Source organism: Bos indicus x Bos taurus, chromosome 12 (assembly GCF_003369695.1).
Source record: "Bos indicus x Bos taurus breed Angus x Brahman F1 hybrid chromosome 12, Bos_hybrid_MaternalHap_v2.0, whole genome shotgun sequence".
Classification (NCBI taxonomy): domain Eukaryota; kingdom Metazoa; phylum Chordata; class Mammalia; order Artiodactyla; family Bovidae; genus Bos; species Bos indicus x Bos taurus.
The window spans coordinates 25,845,205-25,866,889 of record NC_040087.1 but is presented as its reverse complement, the minus strand read 5'-3'; the positions used below and the strand labels follow the sequence as shown (position 1 = coordinate 25,866,889).

The 21,685-nt window shown below is 35.0% G+C and overlaps 1 protein-coding gene across 11 annotated transcripts in view; it reads left to right on the top strand.

The window, feature by feature from the left end:
• The window catches only part of NBEA (neurobeachin), a 673,417-nt gene that overhangs the window by 317,564 nt on the left and 334,168 nt on the right, over positions 1–21,685 (top strand). For all 11 annotated transcript variants that reach the window (XM_027557433.1, XM_027557431.1, XM_027557423.1 and 8 more), the window contains one exon: positions 15,935–15,999. In XM_027557433.1, the coding sequence (XP_027413234.1) occupies positions 15,935–15,999 (65 nt within the window). The remainder of the gene's footprint in view (positions 1–15,934; positions 16,000–21,685) is intronic.

Genomic DNA, 21,685 nt, shown 5'->3' with positions numbered 1-21,685 from the left:
GGAAGTCTCCATCAGAGGTACTCCAGGAAAAATTGAGTGATGTTATCCCATAGGATTTCTTTAAGTTTTCATAAGTAAAGCTTAGCAGATGTCACTTGCATTTTTCTGTGCCTTATATGTCAATAAAAAATGTTTTATAAATTGAGAGACTTTTATGTAAAAAAAAATATGTCTCAGTATTTAAGTACTTTCTGACTTGAAACACTGATTAAGCAAATGTATGCTTAATAAATCATTTTTATTCTCATTAGAAACCCCAAAATATATAAGTAACATAAAGTAGAAGTCAGCCTTGCAAGTCTCTTTAAGATCTGTGTATGAAGTTACTAACATGAAATATTTTGTGGTCTTGTTTGCCTTTATTCTTTTTTAAATACATCATATACTTAAAGAATTCTAGTGACTTCCCTGATGTGATCAAGGCCATAACCCAGGACTTCTAAACACAGCACTTACAAAAGGAACCACAACTAAAGAACTATCTTCCTGTTTTTAAATGATTTAGCCTTTGAACTTTTAATTTTTTTTAAATTTTTTCTCCAATTTGATACAGTTTAATCAGATGGTACAGAGGAAAAGACATACTTTTCTTCTTCTAAGTATAATAAACCTAAGACTGAGGTGCAAAGACATAGATAAGATGAATATAGAGGCCTGCAAAAGAATATTTCTTCATAAGTACTCAATATTTAAAGAGTTTTTGGTGTTTAAAATAAAGTGATAAATTTAAGAAAAATATACATGAACTACATTTTTTCAAGCATCTTTGAAAATATGAAATCTTACTAATTATCATGGTGAAATTATGTCACATTGAATTATTTAGTTACAACTTTTTCTATTTTAGCTTTGTAATCTCTATTAAAGATCTGTTGATATATTTTTCTATTTCTTAAAATCTAGTGTTCTCCATGAAACTTGCCTGTTAGTCTAGCTGAATTTAAAATGAAGGAAGAATAAAAAGTAATGGCTTGATATTTTAAATTGAGTATCATCAAGTGATAACTATATGTGGTATAGAAAATTGATACTGTGAACTATAAAAATAAGATTTTCATGAAAGGCTTTAATAAGATGGACTAAAGACGTACCTCTTGAAGTTAATAGACTTTCTACACAGCCTAAGCAGGCAAGGAGATTCAGTCTAAACAAAGGTCTGGAGAGAAATGAAATGAACCTGTATGTGCTCAGACCAGTGACCAGCTCATTTTGGAGTGTATCAGAAATTAAGTAGGAGACATGTGATTATTTGGGTTTATTTGTAATACAGGTAGACCCATTTCCATGCAGTACATCTCAAAAGAGTGGTTCCTCATATAAAAGATTATAGTATCTTAATAGCCTAGAGTTGAGATTGATAGAAACATCTCACTTGTAAATACTTTTAATAGTCCGTGTTGTTTCCTGTTACCATTTCTGCCTGTGTTTTTTAAAGGAATAAAGCCACTATTTTATTCCTGAATATCTAAGAAATCCCTACCTTTATCTCTGGACCATGCCTAACCTAACCCCAGCTTTTATCTGTGGTATAATGTCATCTCAAAGTTAAAGGAGCAAATCAGGCATTTAAAGATTTTTGGAATTAATATGGTTGTATCATCTTTATTGCCAGAAACTTTTAATATATCCTAAATATAAATAAAAGTTAAGTAGGAAATTGAAAATGTTGTAACGTATATAGACCATTCTCAATATGGGTCATAATAATCACTTTCAATTATTAGAAAATAGGGAGAAAATTATACAATGAAATGTATACATTCTAAAGAAAAAAGCTTTTAGTAAGTATTACTACTAAAGTATTACTGCTGCTGCTGCTGCTAAGTCACTTCAGTCATGTCCGACTCTGCGACCCCATAGACAGCAGCCCACCAGGCTCCCCCGTCTCTGGGATTCTCCAGGCAAGAACACTGGAATGGGTTGCCATTTCCTTTTCCAATGCATGAAAGTGAAAAGTGAAAGTGAAGTCGCTCAGTCGTGTCCGACTCTTAGGGACCCCATGGACTGCAGCCTTCCAGGCTCCTCCATCCATGGGATTTTCCAGGCAAGAGTACTGGAGTGGGGTGCCATTGCCTTCTCCAAAGTATTACTAAGTATTTGTAATCAGAAAATGTTTATTTAATGTGTCTTGGGGAGAATGCTACCGAGCAATCACAGCAATAATTGTCTACCCAATTATTTACACCATCTTCTATGAAAATGTAATCAAAGATTTAAAGAGCATGGAATTCAATTACTTTTGATCACTTCCATGAGGTCTTAATGGACATGATTTTGAGCAAACTCCAGGAGGTAGTTAAGGACAGGGAAGCCTGGTGTGCTGCAGTCCACGGGGTCACAAAGAGTCAAGCAGGATTTAGGGACTGAACTGCAACAGCAGTAGCATGGGGTCTTTTATTGTTGATTTCTTTTATTTCAACTCTGGAAAAATTGGCAGGTATAGTTTGAGTTGATCACTTTTCTATTATAAAATATTTTTAAGCTACCTTAATGTGTATGATACTTGTACATGATGCAGCACTTCAATCCTTGATAATGATTAGTTCATATCCAACCAGAATTATAAATACAGAAGGAAAATGACAGCTAAACTTCAGTGCTGGGCTCATTTGTGTGAAAATGGTACTAATATCAGAGAAACAACAGTTATTTTCTTATGTATGAATTCTCATCAATTTTTGCCAAAATTGGGACAAAAAGAAATTGGTAAGCCTTGGCCTCCTGCAAGATAGTCTTTAAGAGTGCTACAGTGTCTGTGACACAGGAGAAGGAATATAGTATATTCTGAGGTACACAGATTTCCCTGGATACTGATAGACCACTTCCCTGAACTAAAACTCCTTTCCATACTTGGATACAATGTCCACCCCTTTCCTGTCTTCCCTGTTTGGGTTTGTTTGTTTTCTTCTAATTTTTATTTTTGTGTATTTACATTATATAAATTCTTCAGGAGCATTACAACAATTTGAAAAATAGTGAAAACAGCAGTATATATTTCATTATCCTTCCATTTTGTATATTCTCTTGCTCTTTGGTGGATTTTTTCCATTTAATCCTCTGTACTTAGACATACTTTATTTTATAATAAGTTATATAAAATATTTTATAGTAGGTAATTTTATTTGTCCTCTTTTTCTTTGCTTGCACATTTCTTCATGATCATTTTTTTCTGTGGTTTTGTTGTTGTTGTTTAAATAATTGTAGACTCATAGGAAGTTGCAAAAATAGTACACAGAATCCAGTGTACCCTTTCCCCAGCCTTCTCCAATAGCACCATCTTATATAAATGTAATACAGTGTCAATAGAAGGAAATCAATATTGGTATAATACTTTTAACTAGATTACAGACATTTTTCAGCTTTCACTATCCTTTCCATGCATTCATTTGTGTGTATGCTATTTCATTCCTATCAGTGCTATTTTATTCCTTATATTGATGTAACCACTACCACTATCAAAATATAAAATTCAGAATTATTACTATTACTTCATATCTTCCCAGTTATTTCAAATTCTTTTCTTTCATGAAACTTTTCAGGTTTATTGTTATATGATTTTAATCAATCCGTCCTTCCCTTTTACATTTGAAATACATATATCTAGACAGGAAATATAGGTCCCTGTTTACATGTTTTAATTAGATGTTCTTATAGGTGATAAAGGCATGATATTCTTTATCTATTACATTGGAGTTTCCTTTAGAGTAAGCATCATGCCAACCATTCCTCATTACTGGAAGCATTTCATTCAGCCAATGGAGAAAATAAGTTTTGTATAGTTTCATCAGTATATTTATTTCACATTGATATCTCTTTGAATTGTAGAATTTTTTTAAACTATGCAAAAAGAAAGACTAAACTTAAGGATGACAAAGCCTTAGAGTCTTTCAAGGTTGCATTATGAATGTTATTAATTTTAATTATGCTATACATTTACACCATAAAAAAATCATTTTATTTTTATGTTGCCAGTGATGTTTTTTGTTTTGCTCCTTACCACGCCATCCACACCTTGCAGTATAGTATAGATATTTATTATCTATACTATAGATAGTATAGTATAGTATAGCACCTAGTATAGGTATTTATTAATTACTTACAGAGTTAATTCTTTGAATATTGTGAATAATGCTGCTATTAACATTGACCTACAAGTTATCTGAGTCTCTGTTGTCACTTCTTTTAAGCTTATACCTTTAGATATCAGGTGTATAATTGAGTAGAATTGTTGAGTCATTTGGTAATTCTGGGTTTAATTTTTTGAGGAATTGCAAGTTTTCCACAAAGTCTGTATCATTTTATATTTCTATGAGGAATAAACCAGGGTTCCAATTTTCTCCATGTCTTCTCCAACACTTATTATTTTCTGTCTCTCTCCCTCTTTATCTTTGGTTTGTTTATTTGTTGTTTTTTAAATTATAGCCCTTCCTGATAAGAATGAAGTAGTATCTCATTGTGATTTTTATTTATGTTTTCTTGATAAGTAGTGATGTTGACATCTTTTCATATGCCTATTAAAATCTTTTCTCATTTTTAATTGAGTTTTTTGTCGTTGAGTTGAAAGTGTTATTCTGGACATTAAATCCTTATCAAGTATATGACTTGCAAAAATGTTCTCTGATTCTGTAGGTTATTTATTTTCATTCTCTTGATAGTGTCCTTTGATGCACAAAAGTTTCTAATTTAATGATGTCCAGTTTATCAACTTTTGTTATTGTTACCTATGCTTTTGATATGTTTTTGAACCTATGGCCAAGTTCAAGCTCATGGAGATTTCCCCCTTTATTCTCTGCTAATAGTTTTGTTACTTTAGGACCTCAATTTAGATCTTTGATTCATTTTGAGTTATTTTTTATATCCAGTATGTATAGGGATCCAAATTTATCCTTTTGCAAATGATTATCCATTTTTCTTAGCACCATTTGCTAAAGAGACTATCCTTTCCCCATCAACAGATCTTGGTACTCTTGTTGAAAATCAGTTGAGCATAGATGCCCATGATGATTTTTAATGCAAAAGTAGTCCCTGAAAATTAAGCACAATTTAAAAATAAGTATTAGAGGTTTGAATAAAATTTCCTATTACCTCATATTTTCACTACCCAGGAGTAGTAAAAAATTATCATTTAATATATATCCTTTCAAATTATATTTCTACACATAAATGCAAAATTGTTAATAGTATAAGCAAAAATTGCTGTTGTAACAGCAATAGCTTACAAATTACTTTTCCCAGTTGATAATCTAGAGTAGTGCTGTCCAATCAAAATATGATGTGAGCTACATATGACTTTAAATTTTTTAAAACTATATTTTAAAAAGTGAAAAAAGAGTAGGTGAGATTAATTTTAGTAGTATATTTCATGTAACCTGAATATAATTTCAGCATACATGTAATCAATATAAAAGTATTTAAAATGAGGTATTTTACATTTCTTTTTTCCTTAGCCTTTCAAATCAGGCATATGTTTAATACTTAGAACGTTTATCAGGTCACACTAACCACATTTGAGGTGCTTACAATAGCTGCATGTGATGTAGATTCTGTATTGGTCAGTACAGCTCTTTCTTCATATATGAACATCTGTGTTTTTTTAAATGTTAATGTAGTCTAAAAATAGAACTAGGTATTCCAGAAGTCCAGAATATTGTAGGTCTTCAAGCAAAGATCAGCTAATTGTGTCAAAGATTCTTGCCCTGAGTAAAAAGGACAGACAATACATCAGTTTCTGTGCAACACTAAAATTCTAATGGCTTATCCAACTATAATTGCATTGTTATTCATGAATAAATATAAAATATTCTACTGTAATGTACATAACTCTGCTTCATGGTAATAAAGCACAAACAGGGTTTTAACATTCCAGGTTTAATACTAGAACTTCCTTCTATTTTTAAATGGTAGCATAGATAATGGCTATGAGGTATTTTGGGGTATAATTTGTATATAATTAAGTTATATATATATAAATAAATGGGATAATTTATTATTTTGCCAAGATGTCAATTGAGATAGTGTGCACTACATGTTTGCTATATGAGAGTGAATAAGCCAAGCAGACAATGAAGCATCAACAGCTCAATCCTGAATGGTTGCTTCCCTATTTATTGTTGAAAATAAGGAAATTTTCTCAATGGTTTCTTGCTTCTATATAAGTACAGAAGTTAGCCACAAAGTATTAGTATATAAAAGGTCTCAGAAAATACATCTTGAGAAACATTAAATGTCTATTTTATCTTTGGTTTATCTGTGAACATATTTGACAAACTAAACTTGCATCATAGTTTAATATAATAATACCCAGCACTTTTATGATAGTCCCATACAGTCTAGAGCTCTTAATTCTAAAGATATAATTTCTCTTATATTCATATTTTAATTTATCTTATTTTTTCTGGCCAAGTATCTCAAGTTAACAAGTTTTCAGCATCACTGTGCTGATACACCTATTCTTAGCTCTAGAAAAACATAACATTGAAAGATGATCATCGAGTGGTATGAACAGTATTATATAATTTAAGATAAAATAGTATATCAGTCAAGACTTCGCTCTTACATGTTCTGTTAAATGTAACATTTTTTTACCATTAATCATTGATATTAGAGAAAGACATTCCTTGTTATTTCATTGACTATAGACCAGTAGGATTTTGTTTTATTGGTTTTAAGTTTTAAAAGTTCTTTTTTCTCAAAACTACATTCTAAAACCCTATTCTAGCTTTTACTCTTTTCCTACCTATGTAAATCTTAAAATATGAAACATTCTCTTATTTAATAAAGTTGGCATTTCCTTTATTTCTTCTGATCATTTCTGGTAGCAGGCAGTAAAGAAGGAGTATCCTCTCAAGTTCAGCTGAATATAAATTTGCTTATATGTTGTATATGTTCATAGATATAGAAAATGCTGTTTAAAAATATATATTGTAAACCAAACTAGATTATTTTTCATTATGAATACAAACATAAGTATGTATATGTATATATTCATAAGATTATTTATTATTAAAAGTTGTAGTAATTTTACTACACAATTCAGCAATCTACTGAGATCCTACGTAACCTCATTATCTTTGTACAGTACACCAACTCTTCTTTTAGTGATCAACCAGATATATTTCCATGTTGCCTAATGATTTTTCTATTATTGACCTCCATATAAATAATCTCTTTGTACTAGTCATTGATTATTCATTTCTTACTTTCAGGTTTTCCTACAATGCTTTCTGTAAACTATTCATAAAAATAAGCAATGAAAATTTTTTTAAAAGTCTATACTTTGAGTACTTGCTTATTTTTCCATTATTTTGCATTCATTGAAAACATTACTCATCTCTGTTTTTCTCTCTGCATAGTATTTTTTTTTACTTCAGTCCTTGTACTTAACAATTTTTCTTATTGAACAGAATTATAAGCATGCCAGTTATAATGAACATTTGTTATAAAGTTGTTTTGAGGAACCTACCTATTTCTTTTATTGGCAACTAATGATAAATAGGCATTAAAGATATAGGAAGTAAAAACTGATTCTGGAGTTCCAAAAGACAAGATCTCAGTTTAACCTCCCATTTTTACCTTGAAATATTTCCCTTATTTTCAAGAAATTTGAAATGAATTAAGTCTCTAAGGACATTAACTTGGTTAATTTAATTATATACAAAACAGAAGGCAATGGAAACTGTGCACTGAATTGATACAGAGGAGAAAACACTGGTGGGGGAAAAATTATGTGCAGGGTCCAGTATTTCTACTGTGTTATCTAACTGCCATAAAGTGATTGTGAAGAGAACATGGGGATTTCATTGTCATCCTTCTGGAACCTATTTGTCTTCAAAGTGTTTAGTTTCAAAGGATCCTTAACTTGATATCCAAATCTCTGAAAAAGTCCTTCATCTTGAGGAAATGTTATGCATCCACGTAGAAGAGTTAAAAAATTGTGACAAACCTGTCTATACTTGACAGCTCTCAACACGCGTTCAAACCCAGTTTAGTATGTTTCCCCACGAGGATAAAAATTTGATGCCTACGTTTAATTTACACCTTTTCTTATGGCTGCTCATTTTCTTCAGTAGTGGAGCAAGTGAGTGAGTGTATGTTTTCTCAAATGGCAGAAAACTTTGGAATGATTTTGTAGCTAAGATTTTTGAGTATACTTTTTTCCTGTCATTGCCAAGAAATTGACTTTGTTGAGATGACAATGAATTATTATTATTATCCTTTTGTATACATTTTCATGTATTCATTTACTTTGTTTTGGGACAGTGATTAAAGTGTCCTTTCCTTGTCCAGCTACCTCCTATTTCTTAACTCTCAGTGTACTTTATATGTTGTGTACTTTTCTTGTCACAAAGCTTTTAATATCTCCCCTTTCAGTATTTTACTTAATTTTTATTTTTTAATTTTGGCTGTGCAAGGTGGCATATGGGATCTTTGTTCCCTGACCAGGGATCAAAGCCCCTTACCCTGTATTGAAAGCATGGGACCGCCAGGGAGGTCCTCCCTAATAATTCTTTTGAAACTTCTAAAATCAGTTACACAGCAACATGCATTTAAGAAATACATTTTGAAATGCAGAAACAAATGTGTATCAGTGTAAAGGAATAGAATCACTGCATAACCTCATTCATTACTCATTTTTTTACATGCTCATTATAAGGTAACACTTTCAGTCTTACACAAATACCATATTATGGGAATGAAATACTGTCTGAGAGCTAAAAAGGGCCATAGTAATAAGGGATGTGGACACTACAATAATTATGATGTAGTTATGATACAATAATATACTACTTTACAAATAAGTAGAAGGAGTTTAAATAATTGAACAATTTGAAAGGAAATATACACATCACTTTATAATATCTAAATCACTCCATGCTGGTGAGTTAGGAACTTTGAGGTTTGTGTGTGTGCAGTCTTGTTGAGAGGGAAGAATGACTTTAGTCAGTAGTTCTCAGCACTAAATTCACGTCACAATCACTTGGGAAGCTTTAAAATATAATAACACTGATGCCTGGGCATATCTTCAGAGGCTATTCTGATATGACTGGTGCTTTTTAGCAACAGTCCTGTTGATTTTTTGTTAGTTCAGTCAGAACTCATGGATTTGTGATACTATAGATTTTAGAGAAATAAATTCAACAACAGAAATACATTGAGTATGTATAGTATGCCAGTCACTTGCTACTTATTACATATACATAGTTGGATAAAATAAGATCTTTCTTTTTATAAATGAGTTTATAATCTAGAGGGGACACATATGTGTGAGATACCACTACAAATTATAGATAATTATATTTCAGAGCGAATGTTCCATGAGTAATAAAAGTAATATTAAGTGGTGAGAAAATAATGATGTAGGCTTGATCCATTTCTCATTTCCAAAGTTTTAAAATTATTTCTTTACACACTTTGATATTTGCTTTGCCAACATAAATTATTGTTATAGTATTGCCCTTTTTCATAGGAGTAAAATCTAAAGACTCATTTACAGAATAGGAGAATATGCTATTTGTTACACTTCCTATGGGTTACTTTTTACTTCACATTTCATTTTTTTTCTTTCCACTTACACATTCTTGTTTACCACCAAATACTATATACCATATTTTGCTGACAATTCAAGGAGTTTAGAGTTTTCAACTAAAGATGCCCTCAAAATTGATTATTTGTTGTGGCTCAGCTGGGTCAGGAAGATCATCCTCTGAAGAAGGGAAAGGCTACCCACTCCAGTATTCTGGCCTGGAGAATTCCATGGACTGTACAGTTCATGGGCTTGCAAAGAATCAGACACGACTAAGCAACTTCACTTCACTACTAGCACAACTGTCGTTTCAGAAATCATTAAACAAGCTTAAAACCTGCATTAAAGGGACTTCCCTGGTGGTCCAGTGGCTAAGACTCCACGCTCCCAATGCAGGGGGCCTGGGTTTGATCTCTGGTCAGGGAACTAGATCCCACATGCTGGAACTAAATATCTTACATGCGGCAACTAAAGACCTGTATGCTGCAACGAAGATCGAAGATCCTCCGTGCCGCAGCTAAGATCCAGTACAGCCAAATAAATTTAAAAACAAACAAACAAACCATATTCGATCTTGACATTTTCTGAGAGAATATACTTTATTTTGTGTGAAATATTCTGTTTTTCCTTTTTCTCTCTCATTTACCGTTTTTTAAAGTAAAGAAATATCCACATTCCCTTATGAGGTATATTTAAAATTCACCGTAACAATAGAGATTAAAATAAATGTCTCATGCAAGATTCCAGAAAACAATGATTTTAAACTCTTAAAAACTTATGTTTAAAATATCTAGTTTTATTGTTACTTTTACGGCTTGTTACTTCTCTAAGCCTTCTATTGAAGTAGCACCCTGGGGTGCAGTGGATAAAGGGGTGATACAAGCTGTAACCCATGCCATCCACCGTAACAGGAGCATTCTATGCTCTTATGTTTTAAAATGCATATTTACTATATTTTCTTATATTACTTACAATTTTAAATTATATGGCTTTGTTTTTTCCTCTCAGACATCATATAAATGAATATGTATGACCTGGACTTAGTATGTCTTCTGTCTGGGACTTTGATCTCATATTGCAATTTGAAAAATAAAAAAAATTAAACTCACTTTCTTAAGGAAAGACAACTGGTAACATTTTTTTAGCCTTATAAATATTAATTAATGTAGTTAAAAGAAATTGACTTAATAAATTAAAATTGTCCAAATTGATTATTGTAGTTGATGTGAAATTTTGAAAATCTTCACACTAGGTGAATTCTGCTTTGGTCCTTACTAAAGACCAGGCCTGGAAAACTACTCTTGTACCCCAAGCTATATAACCTTAAAGTGTAACCAGTCGGCTTCTGTCGTAGAAAATATAATATTCATGTTTGGCAAGCAAATAACTACTAGAACTAGAAAAAAGATACTGGGAAATGTATATTTATAATGTTTTAAACATAATATAAATTTCATATGTAAGATCTTTTTTCTCTGTTTCCCATCTAACATCACTAAACTTCAGAATTGAACTCTTGTTGCCTTAATGCTGTATATAGTCATTGTGCAGTTTGCATCTTCTATTTCTTCTGTTTCTGTGGTTACCACAGATGAATAAAATGTGCTTCTTCCTGCAATGATTCAATATCTAAAATCTAATCATATAATATGCATATAAACATACAAAAATGAAGTTGCAGAGACATATGGAAAGTACTATTATGTTATCAAGTTTTAAACTGTGTGTTAGAAAATTGGCATTTTAGCTTTTCTCATCTTAAAATCCTATGTCACATAAGTGTTTGATATGCAATGGCACCTCACTCCAGTACTCTTGCCTGGAAAATCCCATAGACAGAGGAGCCTGGTGGGCTGCAGTCCATGGGGTCGAGAAGAGTCAGACATGACTGAGCAACTTCACTTTCACTTTTCACTTTCATGCATTGGAGAAGAAAATGGCAACCCACTCCTGTGTTCTTGCCTGGAGAATCTCAGGGACAGGGGAGCCTGGTGGTCTGCCATCTATGGGGTCGCACAGAGTCGGACACGACTGAAGTGACTTAGCAGCAGCAGCAGCAGCATGTCTGAGAAAGGATGACCAGGACAGTTAGAGGTGGCAGAAGAGCAAGATAGACTAAACCCATAATTTTTTTTTTTTTTGCTTGGGTTCAGAGAACATAAAATAGTTTCCCTTCCTATGGACGGGAAAAAATAGAAATAGAGATCCTTTCGTTTTGTGTTCTCTCTTTATTTTTTTTTTTTTTTTTAATTTTATTTTATTTTTAAACTTTACATAATTGTATTAGTTTTGCCAAACATCAAAATGAATCCACCACAGGTATACATGTGTTCCCCATCCTGAACCCTCCTCCCTCCTCCCTCCCCATACCATCCCTCTGGGTTGTCCCAGTGCACTAGCCCCAAGCATCCAGTATCGTGCATCGAACCTGGACTGGCAACTCGTTTCTTACATGATATTTTACATGTTACAATGTCATTCTCCCAAATCTTCCCACCCTCTCCCTCTCCCACAGAGTCCATAAGACTGTTCTATACATCAGTGTCTCTTTTGCTGTCTCGTACACAGGGTTATTGTTACCATCTTTCTAAATTCCATATATATGTGTTAGAATACTGTATTTATGTTTTTCCTTCTGGCTTACTTCACTCTGTATAATAGGCTCCAGTTTCATCCACCTCATTAGAATGGATTCAAATGTATTCTTTTTAATGGCTGAGTAATACTCCATTGTGTATATGTACCACAGCTTTCTTATCCATTCATCTGCTGATGGACATCTAGGTTGCTTCCATGTCTTGGCTATTATAAACAGTGCTGCGATGAACATTGGGGTACACGTGTCTCTTTCCCTTCTGGTTTCCTCAGTGTGTATGCCCAGCAGTGGGATTGCTGGATCATAAGGCAGTTCTATTTCCAGTTTTTTAAGGAATCTCCACACTGCTCTCCATAGTGGCTGTACTAGTTTGCATTCCCACCAACAGTGTAAGAGGGTTCCCTTTTCTCCACACCCTCTCCAGCATTTATTATTTGTAGACTTTTGGATCGCAGCCATTCTGACTGGTGTGAAATGGTACCTCATAGTGGTTTTGATTTGCATTTCTCTGATAATGAGTGATGTTGAGCATCTTTTCATGTGTTTGTTAGCCATCTGTATGTCTTTTTTGGAGAAATGTCTATTTAGTTCTTTGGCCCATTTTTTGATTGGGTCGTTTATTTTTCTGGAGTTGAGCTGTAGTAGTTGCTTGTATATTTTTGAGATTAGTTGTTTGTCGGTTGTTTCATTTGCTATTATTTTCTCCCATTCTGAAGGCTGTCTTTTCACCTTGCTAATAGTTTCCTTTGATGTGCAGAAGCTTTTAAGGTTAATTAGGTCCCATTTGTTTATTTTTGCTTTTATTTCCAATATTCTGGGAGGTGGGTCATAGAGGATCCTGCTGTCATGTATGTCGGAGAGGGTTTTGCCTATGTTCTCCTCTAGGAGTTTTATAGTTTCTGGTCTTATGTTTAGATCTTTAATCCATTTTGAGTTTATTTTTGTGTATGGTGTTAGAAAGTGGTCCAGTTTCATTCTTTTACAAGTGGTTGACCAGATTTCCCAGCACCACTTGTTAAAGAGATTGTCTTTAATCCATTGTATATTCTTGCCTCCTTTGTCGAAGATAAGGTGTCCATATGTGCGTGGATTTATCTCTGGGCTTTCTATTTTATTCCATTGATCAATATTTCTGTCTTTGTGCCAGTACCATACTGTCTTGATAACTGTGGCTTTGTAGTAGAGCCTGAAGTCAGGTAGGTTGATTCCTCCAGTTCCATTCTTCTTTCTCAAGATCGCTTTGGCTATTCGAGGTTTTTTGTATTTCCATACAAATTGTGAAATTATTTGTTCTAGCTCTGTGAAGAATACTGTTGGTAGCTTGATAGGGATTGCGTTGAATCTATAAATTGCTTTGGGTAGTATACTCATTTTCACTATATTGATTCTTAGAAATAATCAATGACTACAGTAAAGTTGCAGGATATAAAATCAACACACAGAAATCCCTTGCATTCCTATACACTAATAATGAGAAAACAGAAAGAGAAATTAAGGAAACAATTCCATTCACCATTGCAACAGAAAGAATAAAATACTTAGGAATATATCTACCTAAAGAAACTAAAGACCTATATATAGAAAACTATAAAACACTGGTGAAAGAAATCAAAGAGGACACTAATAGATGGAGAAATATACCGTGTTCTCTCTTTAGAACCAGCTATGTAAGTGGAGCCAGCTCCAGAGGTAGGGGTAGTTCCATCATTAGCTGTCAAACAACTCCATCAGCACTACACAGCTATAGCAAATACTAGAACCAGTCCCAGCAGTACCTCTGAGCTAGAACCAGTGCCTGCACTAGCACTGGAATAAAGGTAGGTCCACCCGTATATCTAGAGCCAGCTAGCTTACCAGCTCCTTTTTAACGCCAGCTCTGGCTTCAGCTCTAGAGGTGACATCAGTTCCAGATCTATAGTTGTCTAAAGTCATTTCTCTCAGCAATTCTCACACCAGGCCTGGCACCAGTGCCAGAATTAGAATCAGTCCCAGAACTGGATCCAATTCACAACCAGTTCTAGCACTACTGTCTGAGCTAGAGTTAGTTTGGCACCAAATCCAGAGAGAGAACTAGGGTCAACAGCACACCTAGTGCCAACCTCAGCACTGTATCCAGCACCAGCACCAGAGTTGGAGTCTCTCCACAGCTAGAGCCAGCTCAGGCACCAACTCCTGGGCCCATTCTTCAGCCTGAGTTGGCACCAGCTCTCAGGCCATCCTCTGGCTCTGGTGCGACTCCACCACCAGAGCGTCCCTTACCCTCCTCTGGAATGACGTCTTTTTTATTTTTGTAGTTTCACTTTCGTGTTTCATATATTTTGTGGTTTGCTATATTTTAATTTTTCAGTTCACATATAATAATATTTTTAGCTTATTATTAAAAAATGCTGTTAGTGATTAAAGGGTCTTGTATTTTTCAGTTTTCCTGAGCCAATGTATGTACATGGATGTTTTCTAATATTTTGCAGCTGTTCTTAATTTTGCTAGATCTTTTCTTGTCCTTTTCAACTACTCTTTTTCTAATCTTAAAAATGTGAATGGCTCCCAAGAATCAGCCTAGGTCTTCCTGTTTATTCTTCTTTGGAGACTTTGACTTAATGCTGTGCCTCAATTAATGCAAAATATATGAGGATAGCAATAAGTCATTTTGTTAAAATGTAGAGAAAAGTGTTGCCTATAATTGTTTTCAACAAAAATTATTTGAAAGGTTTAATAAGTTCAATACAGTGCAACAAAGATCTTATCATTTTGATAAAGGTTATGGCAGCTAAAATACAATGTGCTCAGTTACGTCTGACTCTTTGCAACCCCATGGGCTGGAGCTCGCCAGGCTCCTCTGTCCATAGGATTTTCCAGGCAAGAATACTGGAGTGGGTTGCCATTTCCTTCTCCAGGGTATCTTCCTGACTCGAATTGAACCCGAATTTCCTGCATTGACAGGTGGCTTCTTTACCACTATTGTTACCTGGGAAGCGTTTAAACACAATGGCTTTGCTGAAAACAGAGTCATTTAGGCTTTTATTAGATCATTCCTGTCCTCAGACTATCACCTCCCTGTTTCCAAGTTGTTGATTCTGTCTCCTGGGGAAATATAGATTCATGATTTGTTCTATTTCTTAACAGAACTACTTAGAACAGAGAATATTTACAAAGCAATTACCTACTTTGGGGGACCACACTTATTCCCAGCATGTGTTCAAAGCTTTAAAAGGAAACAAGATCAGGAACAGAGTGAAGGAGTGACATGGAGACTGTGTTTCCAAAAGCCATAGTCATGGCCAACACTTAATTAGTAGAAAATCATGGAGGAAAACTCTATAGATGGGTGGCATGACTGATCAATAAGGATTTTTAATAAAACTTTATTAGGCAAATATTTATTTGTAGTATCATTGAAAGGGGTATAATCTTTAATCTAAAAAACTAAATTTGCCAGCTATATTAGAAAGACCAAGAAAATTAAAGTCCCTGGAATAAATTAATAAGCAAAAAGCTCTTTAAAACATATTCTAAATATGCCATAAAAAGAGTGTAAAATAAGCAACATTTTACTGTCACAGTGAGGATCTGTTCTTGTGACCTCACTTTCTATCTCAGTCTGCATCACTGGGAATTCAAAAGCGCCTTTTAACTAAACAGTAAAGGATTGCTTTTAAAATTCTCATTTCTCAGAAAATAGCATTTGTTAACAATCTTTTAGAAAGATTTAGAAATATCACATGGAAGTTATTAGCATCAACATGATCCTTAAACCAGATGTTAACTTTCATTTACGTGCTCATTTTTCTTACACGTGGTCTGCTCTCTCCTTTTAGGAATGGCAAAATTCTATTCAGAAGAATGCAGGACTTGCATTTATTGAGCTCATCAATGAAGGAAGGTAATTAATTGTACAGTATTTAGACAACTAGTCAGTGTACATTTTATTCCACTGGGTGACTGCTCTTTCCTGCCATCTGTTCCAAAAATATGTAACAAAATATATTTTAGTTAAATGATTTATCACACAGGTACTTATACCTTAAAGGAACAAAGTTTAAAATGTTTAGCAATTTTCATTTGGGAGAGGGGAAGCAGGTATGAAATAAAGGGACAAAGTCTGTAAGATTTGTGTGAGTTCTGAGCCATGTCTTACCAAATAGTAAAGTTGTTTTACACAGATCAAGTGAACCCAGCCTGCAGTCCCATCTGCTGCTCCATCTGTTCTCAAAGCCGTGTTCAGTGTTTACTCCCTCAGCCCGTCTCAGTTCGTATGAAGTAGTTTCATTCGACCATATCATGCTCTCTGCTATCCCAGTAAAAATGCGAGAGAAGTTAAATGTAGGAACTACAGTGGTCTGGCTAGGAACATGTTTATACCATTGTTAAAATGATGTCATGGTGAGATTTATATTTGAGCTCATTATTGCATTTATCACTTTTATGATAAACTGTCGTTCATTATGATTTTTCCTATACTTTATTGGCAGTGAATATAGTAAGACAGATGTAACGGACAACATCCTGACATGTATAGCTTCTCTTAGCCAAAGACTTGCATCCCTTACAACTTGAGTTTCATCTGTGACAGAGTGTGTTCTTTGGAAAATAATGCCTGAAGATTTGGCATAGTCTGTGTCTCATTTGAAACCATATTTAATTATATTAATAAGGAAATAATTTTACTGTATGTAAAACTTACCTTTATCAAAAGAGGTGTCATGAAAGAATATTTTACAGGGTAGTCTTTGAAACCTATGTTGTATATGCTATAAATACCTATTTTGAAAAAAGTTAAATACAATTTAGTGGTTTTTTTTCCATCAATGTTTTATATTCTGAGAAATAGCCTCTGTTTTTACAACAATTCATCTTACTATGCATTTCTCACTTAGATATTTTATGACTGAGTTATTTTTAGTCATAACATTACAACTCTAAATATTAAAATGAAATTTGCCCTACTGCCAAGCAAAAGATACAAGAGAATATTAGTTTTCTTTTATAGCATAATCATTTTAAACATAGTAATATACTCTACTTCTTATAAAACTTTATTGCGAAAATAATTGATAATAATTATTATCCATGTTCAGGCAATGAAAAATAGAAAAAAATTATTTGTTCAGGCAGTTCATTGTCATATGAGTTATAAAATCTCTCATTTCACATAATGCTAGTTTTGCTAACTCATTTCAGCTGTGAAGTAAAAAACGAAAATTATGCTGTTTATCAGGAATTTTGAAGAGTTAACAAATTGAACCTCTAGCTTGTAAGATTAAGATTATAGTTATTTCTTGGAAAAGAAGAAGAGTGAAAATTTTGCTAGTAGAGATTTTTAGCTTTTGAAACTGTTTTGTTATTCATTGGTAGTGTTTGGCATTTATTTTGATTTAGGGAAGGAGTTGGAATTATAGAAAGTAGTTATAATTTTTTTTAATTTAATCCAGGAAAACCTCTAAATGCTCATCATAATATTCTTTGTGCCATTTTAGGTTTGTTTTTCCATTTTTATATCAGTAGTTTCTCCAGTAAAAATGATTTTGGAACAAATAGTGAAATATAGCTAGCTATAAATATATAATCACATCTCATGTATATATTAACATAGCAAATGTCTATTTAGCACCTACTATATGTGACTCAGATGGTAAAGCATCTGCCTACAATGTGGGAGACCTGGGTTCAATCCCTGGGTCAGGAAGATCTCCTGGAGAAGGAAATGGCAACCCGATCCAGTATTCTTGCCTGGAAAATCCCATGGACAGAGGAGCCTAGTAGGCTACAGTCCATGGGGTTGCTAAGAGTTGTACCTGACTGAGCGACTTCACTTTCATATACCAAACACCATTATGGGCACTGGGAATAGAGAAGTGAATGAGACAAACATGTTTCTAAATTTTGGAGGAAAGACAAACAGACTAGCACATACAGTAACACAAGGGTGCTGTGATAGGGTCCGATGTTACAGGTACTAATCTGAGAAGAAGGAAGAGCACTTAACCTAGTCTGGAGGGGTGCATTCTCCAGTTGGTGGTAATGTCAGGGTTTTCAAAAAGTGCATCCAAGCAAAGCCAATACCATGAAACAAAAATAATCTTTCCAACAAATGATGCTGGAACAACTGGATGTCCAAAAATAAATGCAGACACAGACTTTATACTCTTCACAAAACTTAGCTCAGTGTGGATCACAGACTTAAATGTAAAATGAAAAATTATGAAACTCATAGAAGATACAAAGGAGAAAATCTAGATGATATGTTTGGTGATGAGTTTTTAGTTCTAAAACTAAAGGCATGATCCATGAAAGAAAGAACTGATGAGCTGGACTTCATTAAAATGAACTTCTGCTCTGCAAAAGACAGTAGCAAGAATGAGAAGACAGCCACAGACTGAGAGAAAATACTTGCAAAAGACACATCTAATAAAAGACTGTTATCTAAAGTATACAAAGACCTCTTAAGACTCAGCAATAAGAAAACTGATTAGAAAATGAGCCGTAGACCTTAACAAGTTCCTAAACAAAAGATGTACAGATGGAAAATAAGCAAAGGAAAAGATGTTCCACATCATAGGTCATCAGAAAAACGGAAATTTAAACAACAGTAAGATACTACTACACACCTATTAAAAGAGCCAAAACCCAGAACCCTGGCGACAGCAAGTGCTGCTCAGGCTGTGGAGTGACAGGAACTCTCATTCTTCGCTGGTGGAAATGCAGAATGGTACAGCCACTTTGGAAGACAGGTTGGCATTATTAAACTTAGTCTTCCCATGCAATACAGTAGCCATGCTCCTTGGTACTACCCAAAGGAATTAGAAACTTACATTCACACAAAAACCTGCATGTGGTGTTTATAATCATTTTATTCACAATTTCTAAAACTTGTAAACAGCCAAGATGCACTTTAGTAGGTGAATAGATAAATAACTACCTATTTATCTGATGCATTAAGACAATGGAGTATTTATTAATTAGTGCTAAACAGAAATGTGCTATCAAGCCATGAAAAGACATAAAGGAACTTTAATTCCATATTTCAAGATGAAAGAATCCAATATATGAAAAAGCTACTGTATGATTCTAACTATATGACATTATGGGAAAAGGCAAAACTGTGGACACAGTAAAAAGATCTGTGGTTGCCAGGGCTTAAGGGGAAGCAGAGATGGATAGGCAAAGCACAGAGGATTTTTAGGGCATGAATCGACCCTGTATGATACTGTAATACTGGATACATATCATTTTGCATTTTTCCAGACCTTTATAATATGCAACACAAAGCATGAATGGTCATGTAAACTGTAGACTTTGGATGATAATGCAGTCTATCAATGTAGGTTCATAATTTGTAGCAAATGTAACCACTGTAATGGGGATTAGTGATAATGAGGGAGAGTACAATAAGTTGGGGAGGACATCTGGGATATCTCTGTAACTTCTGTTTAAGTTTGCTGTGAACCTTAAACTGCTCTTAAAATTAGTCTATAAAAAGAGTGAAAGTAGGAGGCCCTATTGCCAAAAAAGAACGGCAACCCGCTCCAGTATTCTTGCCTAGAGAATCCCATGGACAGAGGAGCCTGGCAGGGTCCATGGGGTCGCAAAAAGTCAGACACGACTGAGCGCTCATGAGTTGGTATAGTACAGTAAACAGAGCACCATGTTAGTTGAGAACTGAGAAATGATTAGGACATGGCTAGATGAAAGGAAAAAAAAAAAGTAGGAATAAAATTCTGGACTGAGGGAATAGTATAGTGCAAAAGCCTATTGGTGAGAGCCAGCAAGACGTGTTGCTGGAGAGCTCTTCTCAGTCACGCAAACAGCTGTTTCAGCGCATATTGTGTGCCAGCCACAGAGAGGCCAGGGTCATCCCTTTATGGCAAGAATCCTACCATGAAGGGGTTTGTAAGTAGTGCTAAGGATGCAGGAGTGTAAAGGATGGAAGAAGTTTGGCATAATCTGCAGAGTGACAAATGGATTTCTGGGGCTGGAGACTGGAAGCGAGATAGCTGTCTGAAATTTCAGAATCTCGTTGAAGAGAATGGTGTCATAAACCAACTAAGAGTGGCTATGAGGATGGAAGAAGTGGACAAGTTTGAAGTAGCTGGTGGCTCAGGTGGTAGAGAATCCACCTACAATGGGGGAGACCTGGTTTTAATCCCTGGATTGGGAAGATCCCCTGGAGGAGGGCCTAGCAATCCACTCCAGTATTCTTGCCTGGAGAATCCATCTCATGGACAGAGAAGCCTGGTGGGCTACAGTCCATGGGGTCACAAAGGGTTGGACAGACTGAGCAACTCAACACACAACAGAACACTTAGAAATTAAATCTACAGAACTGCTGATAGATTGAATGGTAGAGAGGACAGAAGGAATCATGGGTACTTTGCTTTCTTGTTTAAGAGCTGGATAATTTACAATAGTGTAGTTTACTTAGAACAATACAGAAAGAGAGACGTAGGTTGAGTAAGAGATGTTTTTATTTTTGGTTACACTGAGTTCATGGGCTTCGAAGGTGGAGTTAGTGGTAAAAATAAATAAGTAAATAAATCCGTTAGGGCTTTCCTTGTAGCTAAGTGGGTAAAGAATCTGCCTGCAATGCAGGAGACCAGGGTTTGATCCCTGGGTTGGGAAGATCTTCTGGAGAAGGAAATGGCAACCCATTCCAGTATTTTTGCCTGGAGAATCCCATGGACAGGGGAGCCTGGCAGTCTGCACTCCATGGTGTCACAAGAGTCAGACACGACTTAGCGTCTAAACCACCAACCACTGCCAGTGCAGGACAAAGCTTTGATCCCTGGGTCAGGAAGATCTCCTGGAGTAAGAAATGTCAACCCACTCCAGTATTCTTGCCTGGAATGAGGAGAGGAGCCAGAAGGCTACAGTCCATGAGGTCTCAAAGAGTCAGACACGACTGAGCATGCAGTCACATGCTCTGAATTCGTAGCACCTATGAAAGTTCCAAGTAGAAATGTTAGATTGATGTCTTAGATTTTGGGTGTCAGGCTTCAAAGAGACAGCTCTTGTTGTTTAGTCCCTTGAGTTTTGTCTGGCTCTTTTCTGACCCCATGGACTGTAGCCCACCAGGCTCCTCTGTCCATGGATTTCCCAGGCAAGAATACTGGAGTGGGTTGACATTTCATCCTCCAAGGGATCTTCCTGACCCAGGGATCGAACCCACGTCACCTGCATTGGCAGGTGAGTTCTTTGCCACTGAGCCACTTGGGAAGCCCAAAGAGACAGCTCATGTAGAGATTTAGATTCAGGAGTTCTCAGCTTGCATGCGGTCAGTGGGGGATAAGGATGCAAATGTGGTGCTCAGAGAGAGTGTGTGGAGTGGAAAACCTGGGGCCAGGCTCTTACTGCTGTTTCTGCTGGGAGTCTTCTTTCCCCACATCTTCACATGATTGATTCTACCCGTCATTGAGAATCCGCTTAAATGTCACACTCTCAGAGAGGCTCCCCTGACCATATTATTGAGTTATCAATTCAGTAGCATTGTCTCAAAATACTTTCTTTATACAAGGTTCAAATACCAGTTCTCCTATTGATAAACTAGGCATGTAATATAATCTCCCTCTGAT